The following is a 21,395-nucleotide window of genomic DNA, read 5'->3' as shown; positions in this document are numbered from 1 at the left end:
TGCCGTGAGAACCCTGTGAGATCAGTACATGAGTGCTTTTGAAAATCCCTTCCCTTCGCGTTTTTTTTTTGTTTTTTTTTTTTTAGTCACATCTGTGTACAATTGAATAAAAAGACCTTTGTAATATACTTTAATTATTCTTTGTTGTTTTCATGTAAAAGTGATTGAAAGGAAACCAGAAGAAAACCTATAATAATACTCTTGACTTTGATCTTATTTACCGTAAATTATGTGTTATGTTTTTCTTCTCCTTTTATGTAATTATATATTACTTTATCACAATGTAAGATAAATCACTGAAAACACGAGGAGTAGAAATAATGAGGTAATACGCAGGGGAAGAGCATTCGCTAAGGGAGGAACTCGACTCCTCGTGGTCTGACGGGTTTCCGGTGCTGTTACAGCAACTTCCCTTTGAACGCACGGAAGAACCGGGACACTTCACGTGAAAGGCTGGTGCTAAAACCTGATGAACTTAAAGTCCGCGTGGCCAGCTGCGAGGAATGCCTTTCTGGATGTCACCTTCTCAGGAGACCTCAGGATATTCTCCAGATAGCCATACCCCGTTCTGTCCCCGCGCTCTCCACCGTGTTTTGGTCCACCCGTTCCTCCCTGCTTCATGGGCCATTTTGGTTTCCAGTGTGTGTTTCAGTGATGTTTCTGGTTAACTGCTCATTCTTTGGCAATACCAAAGAAAACCAAAGAGGATCGGAGCTTACTGGAGCTCAGGGGAAATCAGAGAACCCCAGAAGCATCTAATTCAACAAAACCAATATTTGCAAGACTTGCCCTCTACAGCCCAGTTTCACCCCTGGCTGTAGAGGTTCAGTGAAGTGCCCAAGTGGGGAGTCCAGTTGTACTGCGCATTATTTGCATTGTGTTAAAAATGTTACCTTGGGTCTGCAGCAAGAGATTTTAGCTGAGGAGAGGCTTTGGCCACCACCCGCCCCAATCCCCGTAGCTGGTCTCCACCTCCCCAGTGTGATACAAGGCACGGAGGGTTTTGGAGACCAGCAGCACGTCAGTGCAGGAGGAGGTGACTGCTCTGTGGCCACAGCCTCATCTCTCCTTCGCTCATTAATGCCATAGATTCACCTGAACTGCCCTTCAGAGAGACATAGATACATCCGGAGGACAGTTCTGCTGCCAAAGGGCACATGGAAGCCTGCTGAGATGCAGGGGTGGTGTCGCAATGGGAGGACCACTGAGTTGCCTTGAATTAAATTGTCTTTTAATAGCAGGGTTCCGCTCCGTCTTTAGACTCGTGGGATTATCGGTTCTGATTTAAATATGTGTTTAGCATTAGAGGAAAATGTTATGTCAATACGTGGAGGACCGGTTGCCTATTTCAGCCGCTGCTGTTTCCACCATGTGTCACAGATTAGAGCTGGGCCTGGACGGGGGCCAGGCTGGTGCTCGATACGCTCTAAATCCGGAGTGGTATATGAGAGACCTTTACTAGCCTAAGTGCAGGTGATCTGTTTGATAAACCCTATGACATATTGTTCCTCTTAATGCCCTCTATTTATGTGTTTGCGTGGCCAGGAGTAAAGGTATTGCGCTGCCATAATTCCGTAGTTAGACTCTCTCCCGCGGGAATGACCACGGGTGGCAAATGCAGCACGTGCTCAGGGCTTTCCATCCGCTCCGCTGGCTTAATTAACTGCAAATAGTCAGGTCATTGTCTTTGAAAACTTAATAGGTGGTGTCGGTGTTTAACTGATGATACGGAAAGAGCGAGAGGGCATCCTGTCGTCCTGTCCCCGGAAAGGCCCAGGACGCCCTCTCACCCTTTCCGTACCCTGTTGGTCCTCGAAGTGCCGGCGTAGCGAAATGCCATCTGCCTCTGCGAGGCGATGCCACGGGAGTCTTGGCTCAGTCCAAACTAAAATTATTAATCTCTGTGCCCCCCAGGAAGCCTGAGTGATTAGCTGCCCGCTGCATTCACTGCTGTTCCCAGGAGGTAGCTTGAAGAAATTAAACGTTCTTTAACATTTCAGTTAAAAACAAAGTGGAAACCAATATGAAGAAGCTGAAGGAAAAAAACCCCATGAGTGTAAACAGCTATAAGCAGTAATGTGACAGCTAATCTCAGAATTGTTAGATGTTTAAGATATAATTACTGTATATTAACTAGATGAGATCTACACAAAGAGCCTGATGAGCCTGCCAGAGAAATAAACCACAAAGTACTAGCTGGCCTGATTTATTTTTTTCCATCATCGTGTTTTAAATGTTCATGCATACTGATTAAAATTTAGGTTAGGGTCTGGAAAGCCGGTGCCAAGTTCTGTCTCTCGGGGATTTTTAGATGCTGTAGATTTAACCCTCTGTCTGTCCTTTTGATGGCTGGCTTCCCAAATACCTAGGGCAGATAATATTCTGCCTTGTCCAGCTGAACTGATGCAGTCGGACTTCCTGAGGAAAAAGCCTCTTGAGTGCTTCTGAAATATTTATTTGTCCAGGATTCATCTTACTGAATTTACTGTTTGCTGAAACAGGCAGCGCTGCGTTGGCCTGGCATGAGCTAATATGTTTGAGTTCGCCCTTTCGCTCCTATGGAATGATATTTGAGATGCACATTTTTTTCATTTTTTTTTTCCCTAGAATATCAGGGGAAAATGATTTCAAGTGGGGAGAGAATTTTGCTGAACATCTGGGAGCAAAATGGGAAAAGTTTGATAAATGGCATCTTGCTGACATGTAATGGCAACTAGCTCAGTGAAGGAATCTGGGGCATTGCAAATAAAAGGCTTTTTCTTAACTGTGGTTCAATCGGATATGTAGTTTCGTGCGTACAGTTGACAGGAACAGATTATTCAGATTGTCAGATTTAAAAAAGCGAAAAAATTCAGACTTTAGTCATGCAGTAATCTGAATTTCGGGAGCAGCCGTGTCTGTGTACAACAGAGACGGACATTTTTTGACTACTTAACTCAGCAGAGAAGTTTATGATTCAGAATTTATATTCTGTTCGGGAGTTAGCTACAATAGTAAATATATGGAAATATTTTGTACACTGATAATGGTATTGTCGGGTTATACGGATAACTCGACTGCATGAGTTTGAATTCTTTCAACGGTGTTTAAAGTCCAACTATTCTTTATTTCAGTCATTTTATGTTTGAGACACACTGAGTTTAAAACCTGTGTGTTATTTTGATTTTATCCATCGCACGTGGAATACCTTTATTCATAAGCCTAAATACTCTTAAATCAGCCAGAATCTCCTCGCATGCCTAGGCTTAAACTGGAAGTAAGCTCATGGCAGTCAGACTTTGCAAACAGAAATAAAGGGAAAACTGTGTATTTAAAAACAAAGCAAAACTGAGCGTGGCTCAAAATATTTTGGGGAGGAAAGACTTTAGCCGTATAGAATTTTTCCCTTGTATTGCTCTACCAGTCGGATGTCAAATGACATTTTTTCTTCATTTAGCATAATTGTCTCTGAAATGTAACAGTGAAACAAACCATTAGCAAAACGCTGAGCTGTCAGAAGCAATCACTGGTTTCGGATCCAGCCGGGTGCTTTCCCTGCTCCGAAGGTACTGGTTGCGGTTTCCTATAGAGGTTCTTTGTGAAGCATCCAGTGTTTCAAGGGCAGCGTTGGAGCCGTGTGGATCCGACCTGCCCTTCGCAGGCAGCTGCCGGCTCCAGGCATTGAAGTCGCCCCACAGACTCCTCTCGGCTCTTCTTCTAAACCAGGGGCTCCATCGACTTCGGTTGTAGGTGGGAGTGACCGTTGCCACTGCAGATCATAGGATCATGGAGTCATCTTGGTTGGAAGGGACCTTTAAGATTATCAAGTCCAACCATTAACCAAACACTGCCAAAACCACCGCTAATCCATGTCCCTCAGCACCATGTCTACCCATCTTCTAAATACCTCCAGGGATGGTGACTCTACCGCTTCCCTGGGCAGCCTGTTCCAACGCTTGACAACCCTTTCGGTGAAGAAATTTTCCCTAATATCCAACCTAAACCTCCCCTGGCGCAACTTGAGGCCGTTTTCTCTTGTCCTACTGCTTGTTACTCACGAGAAGAGTAAAAACCCGCCCAAGTCTCGCTCTTTCCCAGGTTTGGACAGTTTCACAAGCATGACGAAACGTGAAGATGATCCCTGCTGCCAAATTTCTTGGCTTTAGAGCATAGTTAGCAAGTTTTGTTTAAACAGAATAACTTTAGCATGTGGGCTTGAGCACGTGCATGCACTCACTTGGACATGTGCTGGACTTTCTTATAACCTTATCTCTGGGAATGGTTAAATCCATCAGGAAGATGGTTCAACCCGAGGTTGAAAACGTCACCACGGATGGAGAATATCATGAGCATGATAGGGATGGTCTATGGGTATCTGATCCCTGCCATGCTTGCAATACGTAGGAGCAACAGCAGAGGTTCTCAAGTTGTTATATAGTCGTTACTTCAAAGTAATTAGATGGGGAAGGTGGTTCCTGGGATCTCTGTGTGCCCGTAAATGGATGGCCCTGTCTTTCCCGGGATGGGCACCTGTAGGGCTCCGATGGGATCCCTGCTGCTCCCGATGGCCCTGTCCCCTGGGAATGAAGCCCCATTAAGTAGCAAGACCAGTAACGTGTCACTGTCAAAATGATGTTTGTTAATTTTGTCTCTTGTTGTGTAAAAGGTTGCATCAGCTTGCTGGAATAACATAGATTTTATCACGTACTTGTTTATCGTACAGTCACCTTAAATCTGTCTGCAATTTACTGGGCTTACTGTCAGTCCGATTGTTTGAAATTATGATTTGTTATGGTGCTTTTCCTACATATTCACCATAAATGGGATCCTACCCCAAAACCTCAGACATAACGTCAGTAGAAAATGTTCTTTTTCTAACTACATCCTGCTCTTTCTATGGGTAAATATATGCTTATTATTTTTATTATTATTTTGCGCACGTAAAACTAATTGGCTTTGCCGTTTGCTGCGTGGCAAAGCGCATTCGGCTTTTCCAGTAACATTCTTCATAAAATAGATCATACGGAAGGCTGCAGGAATTCCTAGCGTGAAGATGGTGCCGCCTGAATTTTCCCAGAGGCGGTGTTTAAAGTCAAATTGGGTTGTGACATTAAATAACACCATATGGCGTGTGCGGTCCCCGCTGCTCAAACTGGATGCTCAGCACAGTTTCGGTGGCGTTTTACAAGAGTTGATTGATTTTGGGGTGGGTTATAGGTTCTCAGAAGTTAGACGATCTTGAAAAAAATTGAGTGTTTGTCTTTTAAATACCAAAAATACAACGTTTGCGAGGGCTGTATGTATGTGTGCGTGCGATTGCGTATGTGTAAAAGCTGTGTCAATCCGGTGGAGAACAGAACTTGGAATCAAACTGCTTCAAATAATTAACTTTTGGGGACTTGTGCAAACTATTTTTGTCCTCCAGGTGATTTTCTTTCTAAGGGGATGCCAAAAGCATTAATGCAGACTATCAAAGCGCTGTAAAAGGAGTTTGCCATTTGCGTTGTATTTCCGAACCTTCAAAAATAGAGATTAAAGCACCTGCAGATGCAGACGGTACATTCCACGCATGGCATGTTTTCCGGCATCCTTTCATTTTGATTCTTCCTTCTTTTTTTTTTTTTTTTTTTTGTTTTGTTTTTATTACAGTTCTTTGAGGTTCCGTTTGACTCCAATATGAACAGGACAAAAAACAGACCACTGGTGCGAGGACAGATCAGGTAAGGCTGTGCACACCTGCCCCGCTAATGAGAAATGAGTCTTCACCTTGCTTTTATCTGTCTCCAACCTTCTCTCTCTCTCTTCAGATGACAGAAAAATAGCAATTTCAGACAAAAGACTAAAGAAAGAAATGCACCTCTCTGTTCTTCGATATTTCTTCAGGTTTATAACTTACATGTGAGGAGTTTGGGTAATCAGCCGTCCCTTAAAATACTGAATTTCTCAAGGCAGCAGCCTTTCCACTCATGTATTTCTTCATGTGTGACGACTGCACGCACAGCTGAACTTTTGCATTAGTTTGTAACGGCAAATCTTCAAAATTTCACGTCTAAGAACAAACACAAAAGCGTATATTGGTTTTAGTAGTCACGTTTATCCGTTAGATCACAAACATTCATTTGAATCTCCCAGCAGAGGTATGTGCAACTCATGTATTTTTGTTTTCTAAGGCGCTGCGTTGTCTTTGCCTTTTCATGGAATCACGGAATGTGTTGGGTTGGAAGGGACCTTTAAAGGTCATCTAGTCCAACCCCCCTTTTCCACATGCGTAGCACAAAGCTTGGGGTGAAAACACACAATGGTGGCATCTTACGAAAAGAAAGTAAAAAATTTTCATCATTTATTTGATCATCATCCACCAGTAAATCCCCCCAGCCCCCCTCAAAGAACAAAAGAAGACCTGTGTTAGCATAGGGATTCCCTTAAAAAAAATAAAATCCTTCATTCACTCTGTTTTCTGGGTTATATATCAGTGCAGTTTCTCAAAGACTAAAAAAGCAAAGGGAAAAAAGAACATCAGCAAAACCCTCTAACTTATTTGCAAACTAAAACTGAAGGCCCAATTCATAAATGATTCAACAAACAATTTTAGTATTGCGTTTCCATGATTTGTGCCAAGGATTATTTATAACAAAATTATGTTTTCCCTTAGGCTTCTGCGAACAGTTGGTCCTATTTATTTCTGTGTTTTATCCATCACCTTTGGAGGACTGAAAAAAATGTGATGGATGAAATTACAAGAAAATTGAGACAAAATAGTAAAGTGAACCTCGGGGGTAAATTCACTTGCGTTGTAAATAGTTAGAGTGCTTCAATAAACTTGTTCCGATTTGTTCTTGAAGATGGTGCTAATTAGAGATTCCTGAGTTGAGTTAATTTTATTTAAAAACGTATTTTAGGGACCACTGCAGTGAGGGCATGCGTTGTACGCACTGTGAGTCAGCCTTAATTGTGCGGTTCAGGGGAGCTGCTCTTATGCTCCACTCGCACGTGGGCCTTCAGCCCTGGAAGAAGGAACACTTGTTAGGAAGAAAGATGAATTTTCTTCTTCTTTTTTTTTTTTTTTTATCATAGTCTCTTAGCATGGCTTGCAGTGTGTCTGGAGTCAAAAATACAGCTAGGAAACTTTCTGTCAGCTTTTGATTCAGAGAAAGCAATTTGGTTTAGAAGTTTCCTGCGTCCTTAAATGAACTTCACTGTCATCTGAATGCACCACAGATTGGCAAAACCATATTTAACGGATTTTCTTACTTCCCCCCCTTCATATTTGCTTTCACCACAAAATGGTAATGTTGGGGACTTCGTGTAATCACTCATCAATCTATCTACCTGACTGTCAACAGCTAATTTAAAGTTCTTTAAAGTGTCACTTACCTTGAATAATGCCGCTCTGGTTCCCTGTAGACCATTGAACACGCAGACCTTGACGGGGGTTATTTCTTCTGTGGTGTGCCAGAGGAGAATAATCCAGTGCAAGTGATCTAACCTTGTTATGTTTTGCCACATATTCCCTGGTGTTCCTTGAACTCTTTCCTTCCTGGCTGATTAAATAAAACCCTTAAATGGTTATGCTAAAATTAGTCAAAAACCGACGAGACAGGGATGGATAAATTGTACGTAAGAGACTGGTGTCTTGGCTCCGGGAAGGGATCCAGAGAGCTTGGGGTATGTACAGAGTTCTTGCCCAAAATTTGTCTGCCATTTGAGTTTTGACATTTTCTTCTCTTTAGCTGCACCATATCGTGAAATGTTTGCTGCTTTTTTAAATTATGCTGTGTTACAACATCTGTGATACCCAGTGCAAATGGGGCTTCTCTCTCTCATTCTCTCTCTCTTTCTCTCCCTTTCTCTTTCTCTCTTTCTCTTTCTCTTTCTCTTTCTCTTTCTCTTTCTCTTTCTCTTTCTCTTTCTCTTTCTCTTTCTCTTTCTCTTTCTCTTTCTCTCTCTTTCTCTCTCTTTCCCTCTCTCTTACTCATTTTGTATAGTCCTTGATACAGAACTGGTCAGTATGGGTAGCGATTTTCGCGTAGTCCAGTCCTGAGCTTGAGATGCCTTTTGAAGAGTGAGCATGCTGTTAGCTCTCCATCATGTTGGCTCATTGCACCTCCTTGGAAAGGCTTTCGATGGTGGCTTTGATGTGAACTTCTGCCCACTGAGAAACAGCACTGAGACCAGTGACATTTCTTATAGAGGTTGTGGCATCCCAAAGACAATTCTTAGACGCTTTGAGCTTGGGCCAGAATCAAACTGGTAACCCCCAGTGAGAGGTCCTTGGTGTTACTGAGTCATCCTGTCCCTGGACGAGCTGGCGTCTCCATTTTAGATGGGCTAATTCATGGAGCTGGCTCATTAGGAAACATTACGCTGTTGTAGAGGAATTATTCCCGTGTGTTTCACTTTGTGGCCTCCGTTGGCAGCTTCAGCCCCAAGTTTATTTCGGTTTGAGGTCAACTGACAGTTCTAACTGACCTTGCTTCCAACGTTTCTCCCCTTCCTTTCTGCCTGAAGCCTTCACTTTGAGGAAACACCACAACCGCTCTGTCTTGGCGACACTTGGGTGTGTGCCTTTCCCTGCGCACACGTTCATGTCATTCCCAAGTCCCCATGTCTCAGCCTTTTCTACAGGTTGCCCAGGACTTGCAGTTTCCTTTGGCATCAGTGAGGAACCTCAGTAGCTTTCAAAGAACTGTGCTGTGGCCAGGGCTGCACTGTGAAGTGTGAAAGTCATCATGGCCTCCGTGGTCTGGCTGGGGACAGTGTCATTATTGTACTGGTGACACTCAAGATGTGTTGAAGGTAGGCAGCTTTGGCCTGACCATCGCTCCAGGCAGCACCTTGTGAGCCGGGAACCAGTTCTGCAAAGATCTCTGGAAGGCTGGCATTTGCAAAAGTGATTGTCCTCCATCCTTTGTGAAGTCCTCTCCATATTGCACCAACTTTACGGATGAAATCATTATTTCGAGGCTCAGCGTGCCCCTGCTATATATATATTTTATATCATTTGGCTTGGACCAGACCGTACAGGCAGTGATACCAGAGGACTCTGCAGAGCTGGGGTCTGCTGCACACAGGGCCAAGGGTACGTACCTGCACCTTATTTGCCAGCCCCAAACCCACCGCCGATTCCCCCAGGGACTCTTCTGACGCTGTTGCTAGATTCGTGACAAACAGCACCTGATCGTTCATTGACTGCTTGCTTTCCAACGTCCTGTGTGATTGGTACGGCTCTGAAAAAAATGTTCCCTTTGAGCAATGAGACGGAACCGTCCTTATTCTCTATTCAGAGAGTAATCGGAGACATCCTGTTGCAAAAATAACAAGAGGAGACCCAAACACAGCATGGCTCTGAACGCCATCCATCATTCCAGCCTGCCCACATGTCCTCCTCCCTCCCCTGACCCCTCCAGTCCTCTTTGGAAACACAAACAGCTTGAGATGTTCTTCGTACTTTGGCTGCAGTGTTAAACTCGCTGGGCATGTTTGCCTTTTTGCATTATAACAACAGCTGATATTAGTTTTCCTGCTATGAATTGTTTTTTATGTCATTGATAAGGAAAAATTCCATGCGCTCACACAACCTTAGATTCGACTGAAATGGCGGCAGCTTTTCCTGGTTTCCTGTTGGGCATGATTTATTCCCTTGCTTTTTAAGGTAATGGATTTAATTTTCCTGCGGATTAATTTAAATAAACCTCTAGTATTAGCTGCAGTAGCTGAGTGAGCTTAGCCTGGAGGATGACAAGTGTCCTGCTCCGTTATATTGTACAAAGTGACAGTTTTGATGACCCTTCTACACAGAACTGCGCACGGTGTTCTTAAAAAGTGGCTGGTTTTATGAACTTAATGTACTGCTGGATCTGCTGTGCTAAGCACTCATAAAAAAAAAACTTAGTAGTTGTACAGGAATAGTTTTTCCTCTTAAAAAAAAAAAAAATCATCAAACAGCATGTTCTAAATAACTAATTTGCGACCGCACGGACACCTTTCAGTTCTGCTCCCACAATATTTGGCAAATTGGAATTATTTTCTCTACCCAGTCCTTTGGCTTTGGCCTTTTCCTTCTGCGTTTAAGAAGTTGAAGTCTATTAACTTGGCAGAAGGCAGCACAACACGGATAATGCCTTGGGTGCTTCAAAAGGCATAATCTTCGTGTTGTTTGGTAAATATTTTTTCCTAGAATCCCTCTAACCTCCTCACTTAGCAGTGCCCAAGGAGCTGTGGTTCTGTATGTGAGCTTCCCGCTTCTTATGGCCGCGGTTGATGATTATTGCAATTAACGGAGACAGTAACGCTTTTCCTACTGTTGGATATTTCTGAGTGGAGTCTTGACTTTGGTCAGTTTAAACTATAAGCCAAACTCTGGAAGAAGAAGACCAAAAAGAGCTCCTAAGGTAGCACTGTTTCTCACTGATGGCTCGTATTTATGAATTGTAGTTAAAACTGCAAATATATCAGTTGGACATTCATAAACTGATAGAATATTGCAACACATTGGACGTTCTATATTCAAAAACACGTTAAAACTCAAGACCAGCTCTGTGTAAAGCTGAGTTTCCCACCCGGTTGCCTGCAGTAGACTTACCACCACAAAGTGTAACAAAACCGGGCCGTGCTGAAAAAACGTGAGTGTGTTTAAAAAAAAAAAAAATAATAAAAATCCCCTCCATAATCACTGCCGATAACTCTGTGTAATTAGCTTGACTCTTTGCTTGCTAACGCTCATGTAAATCAGGAAGGTTTCTACTGATGTTGGTGGAGCTCCAGTGCTGTAAGTGAGAGGAAATCCATGTCCTCGGCTTACGCTGAGACCTGCGTTAAGCGTTTCCCCAGCCCAGCTTTAAGCCAGAGGTTTAAAACCCTCCCCAAGGGTTTCGGAACAACTTGGGTTCCCGTTTAAAGACCAGCCTGCGCTTGGCTGATGGGGCTGCTCCCTTGGGTGGTCATTTCAGACAGGTTTCATTCTACTTAAGTGAAAACAAATAAAACAAAAAGTCCATAAATCTGCGGTTCTTCGAGGATAATCATTTTTAAGAGATCAGATGCTCGTTCCCTGCAGGGAAACATTCCAATATTTTGTTTAGAAAATACCTCATTTTAAAGGGACTGCCCTGAGATCTTTTTGCATGATAAAAATGTTTCTTTTTTCAGTGGGAGGCTTTCCTCTTGTTTAAACAGGGCACAATTCAAAGCAGACACCACCATGGCAGCCTTTTCAAGCATTTTTTTCTTTTTTTTATCTTGCTTGTATTCAGGCTTTATTATTTGAAAACAAGTAAATGCATTCCTTCCCCACCACCACCCTCCTGGCGTCTTATTTTTTTTCCCCACCCTGTGTTTTCCAGAAGCTGTCATTGACTGTATTTGGTAAACAAGAAATTAAAAAGGCAGCTTTATATTTTTGACATGTACAATTGCTTGTAAAAATGTAGCTCTTGCCTTTTGAACAGCGGGGGATTTTTTTATATTTCTTTTTTTTTTTTTTTTTTTTTTCCTGGCATAGCCACGTCATGGAGAGGTGGGGGCGGGGAGGGGGAAAGAAACCTGGAGGCTAAAACATAGTTTAATGAGAATAAAACCCACATCAAAGGATGGACTAATGGAATGATATAATGCTTACTGTGTCACTTTCCCAAAGGGGATATGGATGACAGTACTTATATTTCAATTATCTATTCACTGCCTGCGTAGGATGTTGATTAAATGGTTCTAAGGTATTAGAGGCCTTTTGTAGAATTCACAGAAAAATGGTGATACTGCACATTATCCTCAGATCAAAATGCGTATTAGCGGGAAATTATATAGCTCTAACTACATATATATTTTGTTTCTTAGGGCAATAAAGGGGGTTGCTTTAATAACTCTAACGTTACGTTCAAATTCGTTTCAGTTGAAACGAAGAAATTACTGGTTCTCCAGCCCGTGCCTTCAGCTCGCTCCTCCCGCCTGGACCTAATTCTGCCCCAGCTCAACAGAGACATTCCTTTGCCGCCAGCTCTGTTGGGTAAATATAAACCCTGCGGAAACACTTGACCCCTCACGCCTTGCTGCTTTTCAGTTCAGCCAAGGGGGCCAAATTATTTATCCGAAATCTTTCATTGCACGTGGGACAGTTGATAAATCGGAGTCCGTTGTACGTCGCCCCACGTTAGGCAACATCCCAGATGCTGATGTATAAAGCAGGAGTCACGGTGCATTTGGGTAAATGGCTGCTCCATCTGCTTGTGGGGAGAAGCGATCCGGGCTCCTAATGGAGTTGTCTTATCCTCTCATGTCAGCTCCTCGCAGGGGGTAGAGCCCCGTGAGCCGGGGGGAGCCGAGCTATTGTACACTAATCCTTCCATCTTTGTGTCCCACGTGAACGGGCCTCTTGGATGCGAGTTGTAACCATTGACTCTTTTTTTTTTAACTGACTAGTGATGAGTCATTTTCTTCGAAGGTGACCGTAAAGGGAGTTTTCCCTCTTACGCTGCGCAAACAAGCAAAAATAAAGCTCGAAGACCAAGACCCTTTCCCCGTCTTAGCACAGTGTTCTCCTGGTGGCTCTTCTTCCCCTGTCTGTCAAAACATTTCAGGGTCATGTTTGTAAATTTTGGCTTAGTGCAGTCAAAATCCCCACACTTCGTTCCCTCTATTAGTATCGAACCTTATCTGGCTTAACCACAACAGCATCGTTATTCAACGAGCGCCAAGTGCTGTAGGAAATGTCACCGCTCAACAAGTCCATTACGGAGCTGCCTCTGATTAGAAGCTGCTAGACCCTGAGATCTGTTTACAGTAAGTCATGTTAGAAGTGCATTTCTTTCTGCAGAGGACAGAGTTTATCATGTCTCATACAAGTTATAACTTACATGTTATCAACTTCGCGAGGCAGATATAAAAGAGGCTTTTCTTACACTTTCATTAGCGGCGCTAACACAGATGCTTGCTCCCCAGTCTTTCTGACTAGAAAAGCTGCATTCCTGAGGTTGAGATGCGCGGAGAACCTCTTAGATATGTTTTATTTAATTTTTTTTTTTTTTTTTTTGCTAGGGACGAAGAATCACAAGGAATATTATATTATAAATCATGCTGTAAAGGAGTGTGAGCCACAGTGACTCATCTTGCTGCCCGCGTGTGACAGTAATTGTGTTGTATTCATGCACTTTGATGCTATATGAAGGGGGGTTTGGGTTTGTTTGGGTTTTTTTCCACCAAACATTTGTAAAATAAAACTCCAGATGCTGACTTCAGATAAACTACCAAACTAATAATGCAGAAATCCCAAAATACGACCATCCGGATCCTCTTCACCTCTCAGGTGAAACAGAGCAACTGCTTAAGAGCACGCTCTAGAGCGTTAAGGTGATACGAATATCCGATGATACGAAATGATATGCATATCAAATGCATGCTTGCGGTGTTGCAGAGGAACCTGCAGATAGGCAGGAAGGATTTGACTTAAATTGCAATTTGGCAGGCTCGTCTGCTCCGTTGCTCTTCCACTCAGTGGTGTCTGGAGCCTGATCCTCCTTCCACTGCAGACCATTGCTTCTTGTCCTGCTGCCTGTGGCCGTAGTGAATAACTTATTTCCTTCATTTTCATTGGTCCTGGGAATGTATTTAGAGGCTCCGAGGTGACCTTAGAGCCCCTTCCAGTCTCTAAGGGGGGCCTACAGGAAGGATGGGGAGGGACTCTGGAGCAGGGAGTGTAATGATAGGACATGGGGTAACGGCCTCAAACTGACGTAGGGGAGATTTAGATTGGATATCAGGGAGAAATTCTTGGCTGTGAGGGTGGTGAGCCCCTGGCCCAGGTTGCCCAGAGAAGCTGTGGCTGCCCCATCCCTGGAGGGGTTCAAGGCCAGGTTGGCCGGGGCTTGGAGCAACCTGGGCTGGTGGGAGGTGTCCCTGCCCAGGGCAGGGGGTGGCACTGGGTGATCTTTAACATCCCTTCCAACTCTAACCATTCTGTGATTCTGTGTGATCCTGTACGGAGAGCGGCTGGCCTGTCTTTTCCTCTTTTCTTGAAGAACGAGTTGATAAATACTCTAGAACTTCAGTTTTCTCCATCTTTATGAGGTTGAGAACTGGCCTGAGACTTCTTTACCCACTGCTCTCCAAACGTTGGCTGAGGGCTCAGCAGAAGCATGTGTTCGGTTTAATCACTCTAAATCACAGAAAAATGTTTCTGGAGAGACCGTATTATCCATCCTGTTTGTCAGCTGGTCTCGGGCTCTTAAATGAAGAGAGACCTGAGATTTTGAAATAAAATGAATGGATCACTTAACTGCCGTGTTGTAAGGTTAGGTTTGTTAGGTTAAAGAGGAAGATTTAGTTTAAATATTAGGGGGGACATTTTTCAAATTTACTGTAGGTCTGTCTTGTAAGCACTTTAAAAAAATATTTACATTTTCGTGACTGCGGGGAAGCTGTGAATATTATTATTCGCCCTTTCACTCCTACCTGACAAAGCCGTATACCAAGGAGCGTGCTAACGCTCTGCAGGGCTGCTTGGAGTTGTTATGATTAGCGTTCTGCTGTGTTTAGCCGATGTAATAAGAGCATAAACATTTTCTAAGTGTGGGTCCTTTTCATTTTTAATTTTTTACTTCGAGCCAAGTGACGAGGCCCAATTGGAGCTTCTGCTTAATAGCAAAGGGCGGCATAAAAAGTTTTATTTCTCTCCGAACGTGGTATTTGAAAACTACAAGTCTCATCCCAGACCGGTGATTGCTTTGGTCTCCGTCCTCCGGGAAGACTCTTGAACCCGTGAACAATGGAATACCGCGTCCTGGCATCATTTGCCTGGAGTTAAACTGGTGAAAAGGAGAGCAGGATGTGTTCAGGAGAAAGCTCCATGCCGAGGGTGGGATTCCCAAGTTCTCTTTTTTTCATCGGAGTTGAAATCCCTCTTGTCTCATCCCAGCCTACACGTCGCGTCTTTGTGGAAACTTTCAGCAGAATCGATCGAGCCGATTTTGATTTACACAGGCATAAAAGAGAGAGATGTGTCTCTTTCAAGATGAAATGATTGTTTTAAATTACCCGTGTTTGTTTATGATAGTTTTAAAGTCCCTCGCTCTGGTGGGGGAGACAGAACATCTGCAGCTCGGATTTTTGAGGAGCGAGGGGAACTAATTGCCTCCAATTTGGTTAAAATACAGTGTCAATTGTGCTTTTATACACTAGCGATACGTAGCCAACACGGGGCAGCTTGGCCTCCATGCATGGGTTGTTTCTTCACTAGGGAGAGAAGCAAATTGACACAGACAGGGGATATTTTATCCTAGTCTGTGTTTATTTATGCTAAGTACACTTCTGAACAAGTATATTAGCTATATACTATATACAGCAAAGCCAGAGCTGGGTCGGCAATTTAGCGCCAAAACTCAAGGAGGCAACTCCAAGATGAGAGCCAGCCAACTACGGGGGTTTATCCATCGCTGAGCTCCGTATATGCCAAGTTCTCGCTGGATGACATTCCTTGGGAGATTTAGACATCACTGGTTGAATCCTGCCCCGTTTCCCTGCTGATGGTCCAGATGTCATTCAAAACCGCATCCGGCTTGGTGCTGATGGGCCCGGCTGAGCCCTGTGGACAAAGGGAAGGTATTAGGGGCGATTCCTTTCAAAGGCGTTTGCGTTTTAAAGAGGTTTATTTGAGGTTCAGGTCTGTAAACTCTTCCTCTGGAGACACAATGCTGTGGCGTGGAGCTCCTGATTGAAGCGTGCTTAAATGCTACCCATTAACCCAGCTCCTTCGGCTTTTTGGGAGCACCTACAAGTTTCAGAACTTCTCTTAACACAGAGCTCCTCCTCAGCTCAGATTTTGTGTTACAAGCTGGGTTTAGAACTTCTCCACTGGTTTCCATGCTATTTTATTATTTTTTTTCACATTCAGGGTAAAGTGCTGCCCAATCTGAGATGATCAACATCTTTGTCATAGTCGTTACCAGAAACCAAATCACAAAAAGCCAGTTAGAAAAACATAAGCGGGCAGAATTGCAACGAGGGTGTTCTGGCGATCTTAAAAATCGTGGTAGCATTAGACCCAGTTAAAGGGGATTTGATATAAAATCCAGTACTCGTAGTGCGTTTAGAGCCTCATCTGCCACAGCAACACATTTCTGGGGACGAGACGCCAGACGCTGACGGAATATACATATTGCTTCATCACCTGTGGAGACAAAGTTAAGTAATCTGTTAAGGAAAAAAAAAAAAAAAAAAAGACTTGACAAGGTCCCCATTTGTTTGCAGCTCCTAAAGGACGTCTTGTCAGTCTTCAGTGGTGAGAGGCAAGCGTGTATTCTGATTTTTGCAGTTGGTGGGGAAAAATTGAATTCCCAATTAAAGGCGTAGTTTAGTTTCCTGTTTTAGTTTTAAAATGCATCGTCCTTCATCTCTTGTCCTGAGTCGTGAACTTTCTCGCACGATTGAGAGAGAATAAATGAGTATCTATTAAGATCTTTCTCTACATTTTTTCCCCTTAAAATAGTACCGGTTTAGCTCATTGATAGATATCGTTCAGTTTAATGTAATTCTGGTGCTTTGCAAGATTAAGCCTCAGTCGGCAGGTTCTTGGGCTTTTCGTGATGTTCAGTCACAGCGCACCTGTGGAAGATGGTATCGGAGGCGAGAGCTGGATTCCTTGTGTTTGCGAAAGCTTCGGAGGGACCCAGGATCAGATCTGCATGAAAGAAAGAACGGCGTCTAGCGACATGCCCGTTCTGCCAATGTTAAAGCTATTTTTTTCCTTTCAATTGGAAAGAAAGACCTCTCCTTGAGACTAATCCAATCTGTAACTGAAAGTTGTAGTTGAATATAAAAATAGTTTGTCGGTCATGCCTTGAGCCCTTAAAAAAAAAAAGATACGCTGCCTCAAAACTAATTGGGGGTCATAACGCATCGTCATGTAACCACTTTGATTTAAAATCTCAAATCTGAGTGGGGATATTTTTTCTATCAGGTACATCCCCAGTCTGTCTGTAGGACTCTTCTGGAGTTTAATCTCATGTCTTTTGCAAAAAAAAATTAGAATCATTTTAGAAGTCATCAGTGATGAAGCTACTGATCCAGGCAATGTTGTTCCAGTTTCATTTTCCATTAGTGGTGTTGTTATTACTATAGAACTTTTGCAGCTGACGATGGTCATGAATATGGTTTTTATTACTAAACATATAAGTGTGCAGCCTGAAAGGATTTGTGTGGAAAGTTAAAATTTAATTTCACTGTTGGTAGATTGCCATTGTTCAGTTGTCTGCCATGATCGCTGATTGATTTTGAATGCTCCGTGCCTTACTTTCAGCTTAGAAGCTGTACGAATGTTTTTTTTAACCTCCCTTCAAAAATCATTCCAGGAAAGCTACCGTTGCTATTCAGGGGCAAAATGTGCCTTTTACAGCCTTTTGGCTTGTTTCTCGCCGTCAGCTGACTCTATGGCACTTGCGCCATCAGATGACCCCACTGCTGGTTTCAGGCATGTGTCCATCTGGGGAAGCGGAGCTGGAAATCACGCAAATGCAATCCAGATGTGTGCTGGAAGGAGAAGCGCCTTCCTCCCATTACCTAAGTCATAGGAGGAGGAAGGCTTCTAAAGAGTCATGTCTTGTTGCAGCGTGTAATGTCCGCAGCTCCTTCTGTCTCTTCCAAGTGGGATGGGATCGTCTGGTGCAACTGCTGGGGTTGGTGGCCTTCCTTAATTTGCTTGGTGGATCTTTAAAGCTGCTGAAGAGGGCTGAGCAGTTCTTGGGTGCTGATCTTTAAAAAAAATAAATAAAAATTAGAATAAGTACCTTGGCTGAGGCTCCAGCTGAGGGGGAGGTGACCAAGTCATAGCTCAGTACTGTATGACAGTCATGGTGACCACAGGTTCAGCTCCTACCCGGGGACTGGTTTTCGGCAACTCTTGGTGTTGCCTGGACACAGGAATTGAGAAGATGTCAGGAGATGAGCAAAACTGTAAAGCATCAGCTGGGGAGAATGACGGTTTTCTGCACAGGGTTAGGTGTGTTTGTGCTGAGGAACTCCATGGCCATCTTCCATGGCTGGAGCCCCTCTGCTGTGAGGACAGGCTGAGAGAGCTGGGGGAGTTCAGCCTGGAGAAGAGAAGGCTCCGGGGAGACCTTCCAGCCCCTTCCAGTCCCTAAAGGGGCTCCAGGAAAGCTGGGGAGGGACTCTGGATCAGGGAGGGGAGCCATGGGACAAGGGGGAACGGTTTTAAATTGAAAGAGGGGAGATTTAGGTGAGATCTGAGGAAGAAATTGTTTGCTGTGAGGGTGGTGAGCCCCTGGCCCAGGTTGCCCAGAGAAGCTGTGGCTGCCCCATCCCTGGAGGGGTTCAAGGCCAGGCTGGACGGGGCTTGGAGCAACCTGGGCTGGTGGGAGGTGTCCCTGCCCAGGGCAGGGGGTGGACCTGGGTGGGCTTTAAGGTCCCTTCCGACCCGAACCGTTCTATGACTCTGTGACCACCGGCTGTCGCCACCATGGAAACCTTCAAAGAGTGGTGACTTGCACTTCAGTTTGCGTAACCTGTCACTGCTGTCGGAAAAATGTAAAAACTTCAGCCTGATGCTTTTGTCTGAGTTTGTAAGCGGCTTCAGAAGCCTTAATAACTTGCTGCTGACCTGGAAAAAATTAGGAAGAGGAGGGGGCTTCCTCCGGCAGCCTTGTACTGGCGAGTAGTCTGGGGACATTTTTAGTACCTACAGATTCCAGAAATAATAAGCAACTTATGATGCTTACTCCTGAAATCTGATTTTAATTATGGCTTTGGAACAGCGCTCATGCACTGGACTCGTATCTCAGCCCGTGATGGTGAAATGCAGTTGCAGAAATGAGAATCACACTTGTATTCTTTGTCTGCCAAATACCTTCTTCTGAGCTCCCGGCATTTTCAGCCCGTCTGCACATGAGGCTGGTTCAGGCTCTTCCTCTTCTTATTACAACAAATTGTTTTGACACTATATGCAGATAGAATTTGCGCCCGGAGTAGCAATATTGAGATTAATCTGAGCCATCAATCTCACCTTTGTTGTCTTCGGCACCGTTTACCTGCCACCGTGGAAGATGCTGAAGTCAGGGATAATTTCGGGCCGTTCCTGCGGGCAGCGGCAGCAAACGAGGGAGGGGAGGAAGCGTGGCGGCCTTGCTGAACCTGTGTCTTAAATGAAACAGAAAACGCACCGGATAGAACCCAAATCAGTTTTTGCCTCCTCAAAAAATAAGTAAAATTGCAATTTAAGGGTATGGTCTGTGGAGAGTGTTTGCCGTTATTAAAGTCGCAGGCTGAGGCAGGCGAGGATGCGCATCCTGGCTTCGTTCGGGTGTGGAGGTGACTCTATAAAGTGCCCTTCACCAGCCCCATCCTGCTTATTTCACATCGTCATCCTGCGTTTGGTGGAACCGATGCCTGGCCTCGTGGCTCTAGGGACAGTTGTCAATAATAATAAGATCTAACGACCAACCAGGAATTGGAATGTTTCAGTCCCTTAAGGTATTCTATGCACGCTGCAGCAAAACAAGAGAGCATTGTTGGTTTGGGTTTGGTTTTTTTTTTTAGTTTGCTCTTTTAGAAGCGGGTGATGTGTCTATAAAAGGTTTTTGACAGACAGGGAGAAGACAGAAATCGTTTTATTACCTTTTGTGTTAGGCTTTGAATCTAATTTTCAAATATAAGCACTTATGCTTCACCTGAAAGAAATATGCAGGCAGTCTTAAATGGGCACTTACAGTCAGGCTTATGCTTTTATGTAAATATATTTTGCGTGCCCAATTTCCCATTAACACAAGGTCACAAATTAAGTTTCTTATGTGTTTACATAAGATCTGAACATGAATTGCATACGACTGCCGATGGCATGAATGCGCCTATTCAGGATTCAGATGGGCTTTGTGTCTGTATTTCTGTGTCAATATATTCACAGAGATAGGTCGAAGCATTAGATGCTGATACAGGAATTTTCCATGTTTCTAAATATTGATAGGTTTTAAGAGGGAATTTTGTCTGGCTTCTGGATTTTTCTTTTCAAACAAAATTTTCTTTAAACTTTTTCCACTTTTTTAATACTGTTTTGTTGTGTTTTTTTTTTAAAATTGTAGTTCTAACTGTACTTTGACAGTCGTCTTCACAAAATGTTTTGCCAAAGAGCCAAAAACAGCAAAGAAAAGCATGTGTAGTAGTGATGCTATTGATCTTTATAGACATTAAGCTTGCTAATGCTGCTGTGAAATAGGTAAAATAGTACATTAATTTTATAGATGGGCAAACGCTTTAATTTGTTTTCCCCTCTCAATTTTTCCAACTAGCGCTGTGAGTCAATAAGTCCTATTATCCATGGCTCTGGAGCCCATTAAATAAATATATTTCATGCACGTGTGTGTAAGATCGTTATACAAGTGGCACTAGATTTGGAGATTATGCTGGCGCCCATGAATTAAACGAGGCTGCTGCGTTGTCCAAAGTTGCCGTGACCGATACGGTGAGTGAGGGTCCGTGTGCGTGCCTCGTGGTCGCCTGTGCAAGGGATGCCTGAATATCCCCCAGCTGGGATTCCTCCTGCGTTCCCGTTCCTCCCCAGCAGCGCTGGGCTGTCCTTGAGCCATCCTGCCCAGCCTGACCCACAGCATCTCTCCAGACACCTCTGCGTCAGCAAAAGCCCGAGTTGAATGAGAAACCTGGGTCTCTTCCTCCTCCTCCTCCTCCTCTTGGATGCTCTCAGTGCAGTGTGACTGGGGAAGGTCCATCTTGGGTGAACTCTAGGGGAGAGAAGCGTCAGCGCGTTTTCTTTGGATCAGGAAAGGTTTGATGATTCACTGTTGAAGCTGAAGTTCTCTCAAAAGCTTTTAGTTGAAAGTGAATGTCTTTTAGCAGTATTATTAGCCAGACTTTGGCATGTGCGTGCTCAATAAGGCAGTGAAGAGGGACAAGGTAGAATGACCAGTTTTGGGTTTTCCTTTAGGAGGTGTCCTATGTGGTGACATGCTGGTTATTTTAGAGTTGAAATTTGAAGAGAACTCATTTGGCACTTGTAGTATTTTTCCAGAGTCTGATTTTAATCAGCCAAATCACTGAAACCAACTCCTCCCAAGAATCCATCATAAAACCTAGTTTCTTACTCAATATGTTTGCTTTCTGAGCTAGCTCCTTGGCCAGTTTTCCAAGGGAAGATTGCCTTTTTTTCCCATGGGAGTGATTCCCTTAGTGAACGCCCAAATGAATTGAGACTTAAGTACCAGCGTCTGTCATCAGCCTGCACTTACTACATGGGATGGTTTAAGGATGAAGGAAACCAGCAGAGACCCCGCAGCCACTTTTGACCACCACGTGAGAATTCCCCGACGTTGGGTTACCCAAGACCGATGCTCCTGTGATGCACGCTGGACTGCGTGCTGGCACGAGGCTGTGGTGGGAGCAACCGCGTGGACATTAGGTGATGGGGC

At 43.9% G+C, this 21,395-nt stretch overlaps 1 protein-coding gene across 2 annotated transcripts in view; it reads left to right on the top strand.

The window, feature by feature from the left end:
• The window catches only part of COX10 (cytochrome c oxidase assembly factor heme A:farnesyltransferase COX10), a 110,937-nt gene that overhangs the window by 67,829 nt on the left and 21,713 nt on the right, over window positions 1-21,395 (top strand). For both annotated transcript variants that reach the window (XM_074607394.1, XM_074607395.1), the window contains exon 5: window positions 5,629-5,699. In XM_074607394.1, coding sequence (XP_074463495.1) covers window positions 5,629-5,699 — 71 coding nt within the window. The remainder of the gene's footprint in view (window positions 1-5,628; window positions 5,700-21,395) is intronic.

Source organism: Larus michahellis, chromosome 14 (genome assembly GCF_964199755.1).
Source record: "Larus michahellis chromosome 14, bLarMic1.1, whole genome shotgun sequence".
Classification (NCBI taxonomy): Eukaryota; Metazoa; Chordata; class Aves; order Charadriiformes; family Laridae; genus Larus; species Larus michahellis.
This window is presented reverse-complemented; position numbering and strand designations above follow the sequence as displayed.